The sequence below is a fragment of the Callospermophilus lateralis genome, chromosome 2, assembly GCF_048772815.1.
Source record: "Callospermophilus lateralis isolate mCalLat2 chromosome 2, mCalLat2.hap1, whole genome shotgun sequence".
NCBI classification, from domain to species: domain Eukaryota; kingdom Metazoa; phylum Chordata; class Mammalia; order Rodentia; family Sciuridae; genus Callospermophilus; species Callospermophilus lateralis.
In genome coordinates, this window is record NC_135306.1 from 180413448 (window position 1) to 180428538 (window position 15091).

Here is a 15091-nt window from a genome sequence, read left to right on the forward strand (position 1 = left end):
CTCTGGCTATATGTCCAGGTTTGCCACAATTAAAACAGTCCCCTGTTAGAATTTTTATTTTATTTTTTATTCTAATTTTTATATATGACAGCAGAATGCATCATAGTTCATATCACACATATAGAGCACCATTTTTCATATCTCTGGTTGTATACAAAGTATATTCACACCATTCATGTCTTCATACTTGTTTTTTTGTTATATAACATTGTTTTCAAAACAAAACTAAAATTATGAAAATATTCTAATTTGGGACTGGGATTGTGGCTCAGTGGTTAAGTGCTCGCCTTGCATGTGGAGAGCACTGGGTTTGATCCACATAAAAATAAAATAAAGGTATTGTGTCCACCTACAACTAAAAAAGTATTTTTTTTCGATATCTTTATTTTATTTGTTTATTTTTTATGTGGTGCTGAGGATCAAACCCAGGGCCTGGCATATGCTAGATGAGCGCCCTATCGCTGAGCCACAACCCCAGCCCTAAAAAAATATTTAAAAAAAATTTTCTAATGAAGAAGTAAAAGCACAAGATATTGGGGCTACATCTAGAATTAAGCATTGAAAAGAAGACTTAATTGACAAACTAGAGCAGTGTGGTAGGATATAAGAATAGGAAAGGAAAAGCAATGAAGATGTCCTAAATTTTTTTTTTTTTTAATGAAAACACCAGTTTGAGGTAAATGATATTCTTGATCTTGACTTTGAAACCATGACAAACTTCTTGTGAATGTTCATTCATTTTCTTTCCTCCCTGTGAGGTAAGGCAGGAAATTTGACTTTGTTTCTGCCTTATGTGTATAATTTTCTGGTTTCATACACAGGAAAAAACCTCATTTTTATGAACCTCTCTGATGAATGCAGGAAAACAGATGACTACAGAATCTAAAACTGTTTCATTTCTAGTATGCTTTCTTTGGTCTCTGTATCAGTAGCTGATATTCTGGGTAAATTTCAGTCTTTAGATCCAGTTTCTTATGAATCCTGTTGGGTCTCCAGCTTTACTGGTAACAAATAAAAACAGCCCTCTCTGTCTAGATGGTGCTGCCTGACCAGATTAGTCAAGTCAGTTCCTTTACCAGTTGAGTCATTTAATCCAGACAGAGAAGTCTGAGGGATGCTGAGAGCCAGGAGGAGTCAGGAAAGAGCAGAGTAAAGTAGTCACAGAAGAAGGTCTTACACTGGGAGGCACCCAGGGTTGCAGTTTGACAAACTGAAGTGTCTAGTGTTAGAACCAGGTCCCAGAAGCCAAAATGCAGCAGGACTCACTGTGGATATGGGAGCACTGCTGTAATCCATCAGTCCGAGTCTATACTTGTCCATATGTACAGTGCAGGATTTCCAGAGCTGGTGAGACACAGAGAATGCTGTCTGTAGAAGGCTAACAGCAGAGTGAGGCCAGATGACTCAGGAGTCAGAACTGAGAGAGAGCTCTGGGGAATCATACTGGCAGAGAACAGAGGCACATCCTCCTGCAGCAGGGCTATTGATATGACCTTGGCTGTCCACTTGGTCGCTAGGAAACCCCTATTGGCAGAACTGCAATACCTCCAGGACTTCACAGCTGCATTTTTTTTTTTTTTTTTTGGTCATAATGTGGACAAGATCCTCATGTTCAAAATTTCTGCATCCCTGGGCTGAGGATGTGGCTCAAGCGGTAGCACGCTTGCCTGGCATGCGTTCGGCCTGGGTTCAATCCTCAACACCACATACAAACAAAAATGTTGTGTCCGCCGAAAACTAAAAAATAAATATTAAAAAAAATTCTCTCTCTCTCTCTCTCTCTCTCTCTCTGTCTCTCTCTCTCTCTCTCTCTCTCTCAAGAATTTGGGCTTACCCACCTAAGTTAGTAGGGGAAATGTACTGGAGTGAAAAGAATCCTATGGGAAGAAAAATAAATTAAAAAAAAATTTTTTTCTGCATCCTTTAGGGTACCTGCTTGCTAAATTATTCAGCTCAGAAAAGCCAGGGGAGCATGATGGCTGATGAAAGCCCGATGAGGATCCCCCAACAGTGTTCCCTGCACAGAATTACATACACATCAAACATGATGAGGTCCCAAGCAAACCAGATTGATTTGAGAGTAAGACCTAGATGAAGAAGAAGCCCTTTGTGATGTTGAGGATATGTTAATAGTTGACTTCTGCTGCTGTCTTGGCCCAGCTGTCTTTGGGCAAGAAATTTGCCGTCTCATGGATCTCCAGTCATTAGCGCTTTCAGCCACATCTCCTGTAGGACAGAAGAGGAGAAGGGTTTGCTAAACACCTGGCAGGTGGCAAGGCCTGGCTTGGCATGGTATAACAACAGCCTGGGAAGTGGATGTGGTGAATTTCTTTATTCAGGACTCTGATATTCAGACAGATGATGACTTACCTGAGATCATTTTGCTAGTAACAGATAATCTGTGATTTGGACTAAGTTCTCTTTGATCCCAAAGTTCAGTCTACACTGTAATCTCACACTGCCAGGGTCATCTTACCTAAACTAATTATGAGAAGCATCCCTGCTAGTGTTATAGTAATGTTTGTGGCTTTGTTTTTCACAGATTCCCTGGACTTTGTCACCCAGTGGTTAGAAGAAGCCTCAGATGAACTTATGGCTCAGAAGTACAAACATGCCCTGCCAGCTGGGGGAGGGGCTGCTGGCTCTGGGGATGCTCCCATGCTGAGCCCTGTCGCCGTCCAGAATTATGCATACTTGAAGCTTCTGAAATGGGACCACCTCCATAGACCTTTCCCTGAAGTAGGTGCTCCTGGATAATCTAATTGCTCATACTTCTTTTTATGCAGCTGAGCTTTTTAAAAAGAATAGCATTATTTTGATATAATTCATATACCCCAAGTTCTCTCTTAAAGCACACAACTCAATGGTTTTAAGTATATTTGCAGTTACACAATCATCACCGCTATTTAACTTAGATCATTTCTTTCCCCGCATAAGAAACACTATACCCATTGTAGTCAGTTCCCTTTCCCTTCCCTCTAATCCCTGCTTTCTGTCTCTAGGGATTTGCCTATTCTAGAAATTTCACATAAATGGAAATATACAGTAGTGGTCTTCTGTGCCTAGCTTATTTCATGATACATAATATTTACATATGTTGTAGCATATATCAGTACTTCATTCCTTTTATTTTTCCTTTTATATTTTAAATTTTGGTATTGGAGATTGAACCCAAGGGCCCTTTACCAATGAGCTACATTCCCAGTCTTTTTTACTTTTTATTTTATGACAGGGTCTTGTTGAGTTGCTCATGGCCTCACTTAATTGCCAAGGCCAGCCTTGAACTTGCAATCCTCCTGCCTTAGCCTCCTGAGTTGCTGGGATTACATACCTACACCTCCATGCCTGACTTCCTTTGTTTTTGTTTGAATTTTTTTTTTTTTTTTTTTTTTAGTTGTAGATGGACATAACATCTTTATTTTATTTGTTTATTTTTTATGTGGTGCTGAGGATTGAACCCAGGGCCTCGGGTTCAATATGTAAGGCGAATGCTCTAACCAAGGCTGAGTCATAACCCCAGCCCCTCCATTGTATTTTTTTATGGCAGTAAAATGTACATTCCATATAGTTACCATTTTAACCATTTCTAAGTGAACAGTTCAGTGGAATTCAGTATGTTCATATTGTTGTATAGCCATTATTATCATCTGTCTCCAGAACATTTTCCCAAACTATAAAACTTTTTACCCTTAAGGTTGGGGTTGTGGCTCAGTGGTAGAGCATTTGCCTGGCATGTGTGATATCCTGGGTTCAATCCTCAGCACCACATATAAATAAATAAATAAAAGATCCATTTACAACTAAAAATATTTTTTTAAAAAATCTTTCTACCATCAAACAATAGTTCTCCAATCATGCTGCTCCTAACACCCAACATTCTACTGTGAATCTATAAGTTTGACCACTCTTGATACATTATATAAAGTGGAATCACACACTATTAGTCCTTTTGTGCCTAGCTTATTTTGTTTAATGCCAAGGTTCATCTGTGTTGCGGCATGTGTCAGCATTTCCTTCTTGTTAAGGCCGAATAATATTTCTGCTATGTGGATAGACCACATTTGTTTATTATTCCTCAGTTGGTGCATATTTCAGTTCCACTTTATTATTTTGAATTATGCTTTTGTGAACGTTTACATAACATTTTGTGTGGAATACACTTTCAATTCTCTTGGTTACATATTTAGGATTGGAATTACTGGGTGAGTCTAATCTTAACATTTTGAGGATCTACCAAACTTTCCTCAAGCAGCTGCATCATTTTACAATCCCACCAGCAAGGTACGATGCTTTCGGTTTGTGCTGCTGAATTTTTATCCTGTTTTTACTCATCTTGATCAAAATCACACCAGTGGTGTTGCATTACAGCTTTGTCTAAAGAAACTTCTTTCCCTTCTGTGCTGAGCAATGTCCAGTGCTTCTAACGACAGCAGTCATTTAAGGGGATGACTAGCATGGGATTCCCTCATTATTTTGTCTTTAAATGGCTAATTTGATGTTCTCTCTCTCTCTCTCTCTCTCTCTCTCTCTCTCTCTCTCTTTTTGAGGATGCTTGAACTCCTTGTTTCTAATCTCAGATCCTGCTACTTCTCTAAATGTCTCTCAGAACTTCCTTAATTTTCCTTTCAAGAAGTTTCTCCTCTTTGCAGGCGTTGCCTTTTGTGCTGGAGGAGGATCTAAAGAGGGTGTTGAACTGGTGGGGCTGTGTTCCTCTCTGAATAGTGCCATGTGCTTTTCTGGAAAGTTCTTAACCTGAAATTTCTCTTAAAAGACGGCTGCGGTTTTTACTGGGGATAGAGGTCTGCTCTTGAAATTAATCCTTGGATTTTTTTATTTTTATTTATTTATTTTTTTGATCCCTGAAAATCTTTTTCACTCTAAACTCAAGTATATACATTGTTGAGAGACCACAAAGCCAAATGCACTCACTGCTGTGTAGCACAGTGGGCTAAAAGAGGCTGACAAGTCAGTGGAACCAATCTGTTTAAGAACTGGGCATGTCCAGTCTTCAGAGGTAGTTTTTCATTTTAAGAAGAAGTTTGGGCTCTGACCCCAAATAGTTAATGGCTTGATTTGACAACCTCACTATTTTGTAGACAGAGCAGTCCTTAAAGTGCATTTGATTAGCCAGCCTGTAGGAACTGGGGTCTGAAGCTAGAGCAGCTCAGCCTTTCTGCTGCTCTTTCTTGTACCCCACACAGGTCTTTGGCATGGTGGGACCAGAGCTGTCTTTCACCCAGGAGAAGCGGTCATGGTAATTCACTCATTGACTGCTTTCCAGGAGGCTGTGATCTGTCAGTCCTGCTCTGTTCGATGTTTCTTATTCTTCATTCTCTTCCTAGTTCTCCAGAGCCTCCTTTGAGCTAGATACTGAGCTGTCCAGGGCTCTGCCCTCAAGGAACTCCTCCCCTTTGTTAGGCTGCAGGGAGATTGGCTGTCCAGGTTTGTCGGGGACTGGTTAGACTTGGGAGTTTCCTTTTTCTGGGACAGTCCTAGACAAACTGGGAGGAGTTGGTTGTTCCTCTGTCCTTTCTAGTGCTATGATTCTTCTGTGTTAAGTGCTGGCTCTGCCACCCACTTGGTGTGCATGTTTTTTCATCATTCAAACAGTCCTGTAAAGTAGGACTCCCCATTTTGCATAGGCCCCAGAGAGTTGAGGAAATTTGTCAGGTTGTGCTGCTGTGAAGTGACACAGTCTGGATTTCCACCCAGATCTGTCTCAGGCTTTTCAGGAGTGTGCTGTGCTACTACAGACTTCCTCAGGGGAAAGGGGCATTGGAGTGGAAGGACAGTTCACTCACAGCTGCCCTGTAGCTCTAAGATGACTAGGAAATCCTGAGGAAGCTGTGGAGGTGGGTGGGAGGCTATGTGGCCTCATCGCCCTCTGCTGGCCAGCACAAATTTCAGCTCAGCAGTGACTTCTCTTGTGTTCATTACAGACGGTTTTGATGGACCATTCTCGCTTCCAGGAGCTCCAGCTCCAGTTAGAGCAGCTGACCATCCTGGGAGCTGTGCTGCTGGTCACGTTCAGCGTGGCAGCCCCCGGAATTTCTAGCCAGGCCAACTCTGCTGAGAAACTCAAGATGATTGTGAAGATTCTGCTAACTGATATGCATCTGCCGTAAGTGGCTGGGAACTGTGGGGAAGACCTTTAGTGGATGGATGGGATTGGGGGCAGAGAGCAGATCAGAGTAGGGCCTCTCAGTGTTAGGCCCTCAAGGAGCTGAGAAGAGACCCTGCTCCCCTGACTGCTTACCTGGTGAGCGCGCAGGAGAGTTAATTCGGGCAATAGGGTCAGATGTCTAGGTATACATAACAAGGCTCTGGGATAGTGGTTTTCAGATATTTGTGATTTGGACCCACAGTAAATAATTCATTTTCCATTATGACTTACATACATATGTAACTGAAATTAAAACCTCACAAAGATGGAACTTAACCCAGTTATGTTTGATGTATCCTAATAGTTTCTACCCAATTCTTACTCCATTAAAAAGGTACTATCTGCTGCACACTGAGTTGCTTTCACAACCAGCCAGCAGTAAAAACGCAGCCCTGGGACTGAAGGTGTAGTTCAGTGTACTGCACTTGCTTAGTGTATGCAAGGTCTTGTGTTCAACCCCCAGCCAAAAAAAAAAAAGACCAGACTTAGAGACCAACAACAACCCAGTCCCCAGGACAGTCAGCTGCCCCAGCTGGAGCTCTTAGAAGAGAGAGGTCATTAGAAGAAACAAGATGATTACTCCAGAGGTACAGGTGAGATGGACTTTTCTGCTTTTTACACATTCCTGACAGCTGTCCTGTGCTGAGTATGAGCGTGTCATTTTATTGCCCAGCACAATTCACAACTGTGGGCTTACAGGATTCATTCAGCGAGTACTCCTGTGGTGAAGCCCTGTTAGATGACTTACAGCATATGAAACATTTTGAATGGTTCTGAGTAAACCCCGTATCTGACAAGGCCCAATTCAGAGGATTCTTCCAAAGACGCACCCTGGGGCATTCTCATCCTTACAAAATGGAGGGATTTTATTGTGGAGCTTGCACAGAGGGTGGGTGTGTTCAGTGCCATCTGGATGTTTCTCCATGTTGTGACTAGGGGTTGGCTGTTCAACTGAAGCCTAGCCCAAGGCCCTTGCCCAGGTGTAGCCAGAGGCTGTCAGCTAGGTCCCCTGCCAGTAGAACTGCTCTGCAAAACTAATGACGAGGGGCCTTGCCAGTGCTTTTGGGGAGTCCGGCCCTGTACTCCCATATCCACCCTGGCAGTCAGGGATCTGGCAAGGAGTTGAGCTGATGGAGGCAGTGAAGCCCAAGGCTTGCTCTCTCACTCCCCAGTAGTTCTACTGTACAGAGGTCTAGATCCAGAGCAAACCTTAATTTCTAATAGAGTAAGCTCAAAAAATGATAGCTTTTGTTAAAATAGCTCAAAGTTAAATGACCATCTGGTTCCCAGAGGTGCTCTAGGAGAGTCTTAGGGCCCCAGGGAATCAAGGTGCTTATTTTATTTTTTTCTTTTAAAAATAGTAAATGTGGGGCTGGGGGTGTTGCTCGGTGGTAGAATACTTGTCTAGCATGTGAGAGGCACTGGGTTTGATCCTTAGCACCACATAAAAAAATAAAAAGAAAATGAAGTAAAGGTATTGTGTTCATCTACAACTAAAAATTTTTTAAAAAAATAGTTAATGTATTGGGGATGTAACTCAGTGGTAGAGTGCTAGCCTGAGGCCCTGGGTTTTATCCCCAGTACCACTAAAAGAAAAAAGTTGGGCTGGGGTTGTGGCTCAGCGGTAGAGTGCTCACTTAGCACATGTGAGGCCCTGGGTTTGATCTCAGCACCACATATAAATAAATAAAATAAAGGTATTGTGTCCAACTACAATTAAAAAATAAATATTAAAAAAAAGTTAATGCGCTCACATTTCAAAACTCAAAAGGTATAAAAGGATACCCATTCCCATTCCATGACTACCAATTTCCTGGTATTGTGTATTCTATTCCTCCAGAGGTGTTACAGAATATTTATAAGTCAGTTCCAGGCTTATTTCACCTCACAGGTGCTAGCAAGAACTTATGCTTTGGGTTATTGGTCTTGGGATAGTCTGAGCCCATCCCCACCTTGCAGTCCTTTCTAGTGGAAGGAAGGAAAGTCCTTTGCAGTTGGTGTGCACAGCTTGAGTGGTAAGGAGCAAGGGAGACAGCCACAGATTCCCCCTTAACACATCAATCCTCTCCTTGGTGGTGCCACCCTTGCCAGGCAGGGCTGATGGAGCTGGAGCACTGTATCCATGGGTCGCTTCTTCTTCTGTCTTCCTTTCTCTTCTCTGCTCCAGTTCCTTCCATTTGGAGGATGCCTTGACTACGATTGGGGAGAAAGTGTGCCTGGAGGTGAGCAGCTGCCTCTCGCTGTGTGGGTCCTCCCCCTTTTCCACGGACAAAGAGACCGCACTCAAAGGCCAGATTCTGGCTGTGGCCAGTCCTGATGACCCCATTCGCAGAATCATGGGTACGTTTGAGGGAAGGCATGCAGCAGGGGGTTAGGGGAAGGCCCCTCTGAAGAAATCTGAGAGGGTTTTATGGGATAATGAGTGCTGCAGATAAGGATGGAGTGTGATTCATCACCATTGTGATCAGGGTGATTTCAAAGATGGCAAGTGACTGCACAGCCATCATTGTCCTGAGGGTTTGGACTTTGGAATCTCAAAATGTGGTTCAGAGTTCTGCTCCAGCAATTACTGTGTGGCATGGCAAGGAACTTTAAAAAGTGGATCATACCAACCACCTGCCCAGGTTACTGGGAGGACCACCTGTGAGAAGGTGGATATGTCAGATGCTTGCCATCACGCCTGGCAGCACATGGTAAGTACTCAATAAATAATGCAATAATTGAAATAGCTAAAAAATTAAAACTTTGATGTAAAAACTAAAAATAAAAATACTATTAAAATATTATTAAATATTAGCTGGGCATAGTGTTGTGTGCCTATAGTCCCAGGAGACTGAGACAGGAAGATGGCTGGAGCCCAGAGGTTCAAGGCCAGCCTGGGCAACATAGCCAGACGTTGTCTCAAAATAACACAAGGGATGAGGATGTGGCTTAGGGTGCTTGCTGAGCATCAGGAAGGCCCTGGGTCCAGTCCCCAGTACTACCAAAAAAACAAAAAGAAAAAAAATCAATATTAGCTAATTTCATCATAATAGCAGTGGTACTATGAAGAATTCTCTGTTATTTAGCTTAATTTAATTATTTCATAGTATATACATGTATCAAAACATGTTATATGCTATATATAACTTGTCAATAAAGCTTGATAGAGAAAAATTCTATTCTGGAGCTGGGGATATAGCTCAGTTGGTAGTGTGTTTGTCTTGCATGCACAAGGTCTTCCGTTCAATCCCCAGCACCATAAAAAAAAAGAGAGAGAGAAAAAATATATTCTGGTTGATCAAGGAATATAGTGTTCAACATTTAAAATTGAGATTGAATTAATTTTGAAGCCCTTCTTCAAATTCTTTGAGAACAAGTGTTAAACAAATGAATAATGAAAAATTAGCAGGTATCAGTCAGAAGCTGAATGGTCTGTGGTTATATTTCAGATATGGGACTGCTCTAAAAACTATGACTTTTTAGCTGGGCCGGTGGCACTTGCTTGTAATCCCAGCAATGTGGGAGGCTGAGTCAAGAAGATCGAGACACAGGGTCTCTAATTCCTAGGTCCTTGATCCACTTTGAGTTGAGTTTTGTGCATGGTGAGAGATACATGCTTAATTTCATTTTGTTGCATATGGAGTTCCAGTTTTCAGTGAGACCCTGTCTCAAAATAAAAAATTAAAAAGAACTATGGATGTGGCTTAGTGGTAAATTACCCCTGGGTTAAATCCCCAAGACCAAACAAACAAAAAACTAAGACTTTTTATTAAGTAGTATTTTGTGTGAAAAAAGAATTATATGGACAATGTGTATGTATTTTAAAAATTTATTCTAATTTTTTTATGTAAATAACAGCAGAATGCATTTCAATTCACAGTACACATATAGAACAAATATTTCATGTCTCTGGTTATACACAAAGTAGAGTCACACCATTCATGTCTGCATACATGTACTTAGGGTAACGATGTCCATCTCATTCCACCATCTTTCCTGCCCCCCGGCCTCCTCCCTTCCCCTCTCTCCCCTTTGCCCTATCTAAAGTTCCTTCATTCCTCCCATGTTCCCCCACATCCCCATTATGGATCAGCATCCTCATTTCAGAGAAAACATTCGCCATTTGATTTTTTGGAATTGGCTTATTACACTTGGCATAATATTCTTCAATTCCAGCCATTTACCTGCAAATCCCATGATTTTATTCTCTTTCAATGCTGAGTAATATTCCATTGTGTATATATACCACAGTTTCTTTATCCATTCATCTACTGAAGGGCATCTAGATTGGTTCCACAATTTAGCTATTGTGAATTGTGCTGCTATAAACATTGATGTAGCCGTGTCCCTGTAGTATGCAGTCTACCATGCGGCCAGCGCAATGGTTTCATTAATGAGGTTCTTGGCATAAAAGTTAGCTAGTGAGATCGAAATAAACACACAGACTCAGTTACCTTTTTCTATGACCAGGTCCGAGACGGCTCCCCTCTCTGGTTCCCTCCTCTAACCGCCCGGCAGGGCAGCTAGGATTACTCAGGGCTAGCAGGAGAGAGAGAGAGCGAGCACGCCAGGGAGTAGCCTTTTATCGGGGAGCAAGAAATTCAGGGGATAATTCCATCCAATGAAGGTTGAAGGGGGGCCGCACTCCAAGGTCAGGGTCAGTGATTGGGCCTCCGGGGTCAGTGGTCAGTTACACCCCACACGGACAGGTTCTCTCAACAGGAGAGGGCCGGGAAAGCTCCGACACAGCCAGAGCGCCTCAGACCCTAACCAGGAGTCACCCAGTCACATGTGAGAATGGCTCCCGACATGCAGTTTCAAGTCCTTTGGGTATGAGTCCAGGAGTAGAATAGCTGGGTCAAATTCAAATGGTGGTTCCATTCCAAGTTTTCCAAGGAATCGCCATACTACTTTCCAGATTGGTTACATCAATTTGCAATCCCACCAGCAATGTATGAGTGTGCCTTTTCCCCCACATCCTCACCAACACTTATTGTTGTTTGTATTCTTGATAGCTGCCATTCTGACTGGAGTAAGATGAAATCTTAGAGTGGTTTTGATTTGCATTTCTCTTATTGCTACCTATGTTGAATGTTTTTTCATATATTTGTTGGTCAAATATATATCATCTTCTGAGAAGTGTCTGTTCAGTTCCTTGGCCCATTTATTGATTGGGTTATTTTTTGTGTGTGTGTGAAGATTTTTGAGTTCTTTATATATCCTAGAGATTAGTGCTCTATCTGATGTGCGTGTGGTAAAAATTTGCTCCCATTCTGTAGGTTCTCTGTTCACCTCACTGATTGTTTCTTTTGCTAAGAAGAAGCTTTTTAGTTTAAATCCATCCAATTTATTGATTCTTGGTTTTATTTCTTATGCTATAGGAGTCTTATTAAGGAAGTCAGGACCTAACTTGACATGATGAGGATTTGGGCCTACTTTTTCTTCTGTTAGACACAGAGTCTCTAGTTTAATTCCTAGGTCCTTGGTCCACTTTGAGTTTTGTGCATGGTGAGAGATACATGCTTAATTTCATTTTGTTGCATACGGAGTTCCAGTTTTCCTGGCACCATTTGTTGAAGAGGCTATCCTTTCTCTAATGTATGTTTTTGGTGCCTTTGTCTAATATGAGATAACCCTATTTATGTGGGTTTGTCTCTGTGTCCTCTATTCTGTACCATTGATCTACAAGTCTATTTTGGTGCCAGTATCATGATGTTTTTGTTACTATTGCTCTGTAGTATAGTTTAAGTTCTGGTATAGTGATGCCACCTACTTCACTCTTCTTGCTAAGGATTGCTTTAGCTATTCTGGGTCTTTTATTTTTTCCAAATGAATTTCATGACTGCTTTTTTCTAACTCTATGAGGAATGAATGTCATTGGGATTTTGATTGGAATTGCATTAAATCTGTATAGTGTTTTTGGTAGTATGGTCATTTTGACAATATTAATTCTGCCTGTCCAAGAACAAGGGAGATATTTCCATCTTCTAAGGTCTTCTTTAATTTGTTTCTTTATCATTCTGTAATTTTCATTGTAAAGGTCTTTAACATTCTTGGTTAAACCTCCTTCGTTAAGTTGATTCCCAAGTGTGGTTTTTTTTTGAGCCTATTGTAAATGGGGTAGATTTCCTAGTTTCTCTTTCAGAGGATTTGTCACTGATGTACAGAAATATCTTTGATTTATGGATGTTGATTTTATATCCTGCTATTTTGCTGAATTCATTTATTGGTTCTAGAAGTTTTCTAGTGGAATTTTTTGGATCCTCTAAGTATAGAATCATGTCATTGGCAAATAGTGATAGTTTGAATTCTTCTTTTCCTATCTGTATCCCTTTAATTTCTTTCATCTAATTGTTCTGGCTAGAGTTTCAAGTACTGTATTGCACAGAAGTGTTGAAAGAGGGCATCTCTGCCTTGTTCCAGAGTTTTTAGAGGGAATGCTTTCAATCTTTCTCCATTTAGAATGATGTGGGCCTGGGGCTTAGTATAGATAGCTTTTACAATGTTGAGATATGTTCCTGTTCTCCCTAGTTTTTCTAGTGTTTTGAACATAAAGGGCTGCTGGATTTTGTCAAATGCTCTTTCTGCATCTGTTGAGATGATCATGTGATTCTTATCTTTAAGTCTATTGATTTGATGAATTATATTTATTGATTTCTGTATGTTGAACCAACCTTTCATTCCTGGGGTGAATCTTACTTGATCGTGGTACACTATCTTTTTAAATCTGTTTTTGTATTTGATTTTCCAGAATTTTATTGAGAATTTTTTCATCCATGTTCATTAGAGTTATTGGTCTGCAAGTTTTCTTTCTTTGATGTGTCTTTGCCTGGTTTTGGAATCAGGGTGATATTGGTCTCATAGAATGAGTTGGGAAGTATTCCTCTTTTTCTATTTCATGAAATAATTTGAGGTGTATTGGTATTAGTTCTTATTTGAAGGTCTTGTAGAACTCAGCTGTATGTCTGGTCCTGGGATTTTCTTTGATGGCATCTTCTATTTCATTGCTTTGTTTAACTTGTGTGTATCATCCTGATTCAGATTGGGCACATTATAGGACTCTAGAAATTTGTCAATGCCTTTGATATTTTCTGTTTTATTGGAGTACAAATTTTCAAGATAATTTATAATTATCTTCTGTATTTCTGTAGTGTTTGTTGTGATATTTCCTTTTTCATCATGGGTGTTAGTAATTTGAATTTTCTCTCTCCTTCTTTTTATTAGCATGGCTAAGGGTTTATCAATTTTATTTATTTTTTAAAAGAACCAACTTTTTGTTTTATTAATTTTTTCAATTGTTTCTTTTGTTTCAGTTACATTGATTTCAATTATTTCCCATCTTTTACTCCTTTTGGTGTTGGTTTGTTCTTCTTTTTCTAGGGTTTTGAGATGTAGTTAAGTCATTTATTTGGTGACTTTTTATTCTTTTAAGGAATGAACTCCATGCAATGAACTTTCCTCTTAGTATTGTTTCATAGTGTCCTAAAGATTTAGATATGTTGTGTCAGTGTTCTCATTTACCTCTAAGAATTTTTTAATCTTTGATGTCTTTTGCAACCCATGGTTCATTCAATAACCTATTATTTAGTCTCTAGGTGTTGGAGTAGTTTCTATTTTTTTTATTTTATCATTGATTTCTAATTTCATTCCATTATGATCTGATAGAATGCAGGGTAGTATCTCTAATTTTTTGTATTTGCTAAGAGTTACCTTGTTGCATAATGTATGGTCTATTTTAGAGAAGGATCCATGTGCTACTGAGAAGAAAGGGTATTCGTACATTGAAGGATGAAATATTCTATATATGTCTGTTAAATCTAAGTTATTGATTGTTTATTGAGTTCTGTAGTTTTTTTGTTTAGCTTTTTTTTTTTTTTTTTTTTTTTAAATATTTATTTATTTTAGTTTTCGGCAGGCACAACATCTTCGTTTGCATGTGGTGCTGAGGATCGAACCCGGGCCGCACGCATACCAGGCGAGCACGCTACCGCTTGAGCCACATCCCCAGCCCCTTGTTTAGCTTTTGTTTAGAAGATCTATCCAGTGGTGAAAGAGGTGTGTTAAAGTCACCCAGAATTATTGTGTTGTAGTCTATTTGACTCTTGAACTTGAGATGAGTTTGTTTGATGAACGTGGATGCTCCATTGTTTGGGGCATATATATTTATAATTGTTATGCCTTGTTGGTGTATGGTTCCCTTAAGCAGTATGAAATGTCCTTTTTTATCCCTTTTGATTAACTTTGGCTTGAAGTCTACTTTATTTGCTATGAGGATGGAAACCCCTGCTTGTTTCTGCAGTCCATGTGAGTGGTATGTTTTTTCCTAACCTTTCACTTTCAGTCTGTGGATGTCTTTTTCTATGAGATGAGTCTCTTGGAGGCAGCATATTGTTGGGTCCTGCTGGGTCCTTTTTTTTTTTTGAAATCCAATCTACCAGTATGTGTCTTTTGATTGGTGAGTTTAGGCCATTAACATTCCAGGTTATTATTGAGACATGATTTGTATTCCAAGTCATATTTGTGTGTTTTTATTATTCAACTTGACTTGGTTTCTCCTTTGATTGGTTTTTTGTTAATACATCTGTTTGCTGATTTTCATTATTATTTTTCATTTCTTCCTCATGGAGTATTTTGCCAAGGATGTTCTGTAGTGCAGGCTTTCTGGTTGTAAATTCTTTTAACTTTTGTTTATCATGGAAGGTTTTTATTTCATCATCAAATCTAAAGCTTAATTTTGATGGATATAAGATTATTGGTTGGCATCCATTTCTTTCAGAGCTTGGTATATGTTGTTCCAGGATCTTCTAGCTTTCAGGGTCTGGGTTGAAAAATCTGCAGATATCCTAATTGATTTCTCCCTAAATGTAATCTGATTCCTTTCTCTTGTTGCTTTTAAAATTCTCTCTTTATCCTGTATGTTAGGCATTTTCTTTATAATGTACCTTG

At 40.0% G+C, this 15091-nt stretch overlaps 1 protein-coding gene across 3 annotated transcripts in view; it reads left to right on the top strand.

Annotated features, from left to right (window-relative positions):
• The window catches only part of Tcp11l1 (t-complex 11 like 1), a 48338-nt gene that overhangs the window by 23796 nt on the left and 9451 nt on the right, over window positions 1–15091 (top strand). For 2 of the 3 annotated variants that reach the window (XM_076847019.1, XM_076847020.1), the window contains 3 exons: window positions 2543–2739; window positions 5940–6121; window positions 8331–8503. In XM_076847019.1, the coding sequence (XP_076703134.1) occupies window positions 2543–2739; window positions 5940–6121; window positions 8331–8503 (552 nt within the window). Of the gene's footprint in view, window positions 1–2542; window positions 2740–5939; window positions 6122–6497; window positions 6757–8330; window positions 8504–15091 lie in introns of those variants that run through there. The other variant, XR_013090421.1, reaches the window with a different exon arrangement.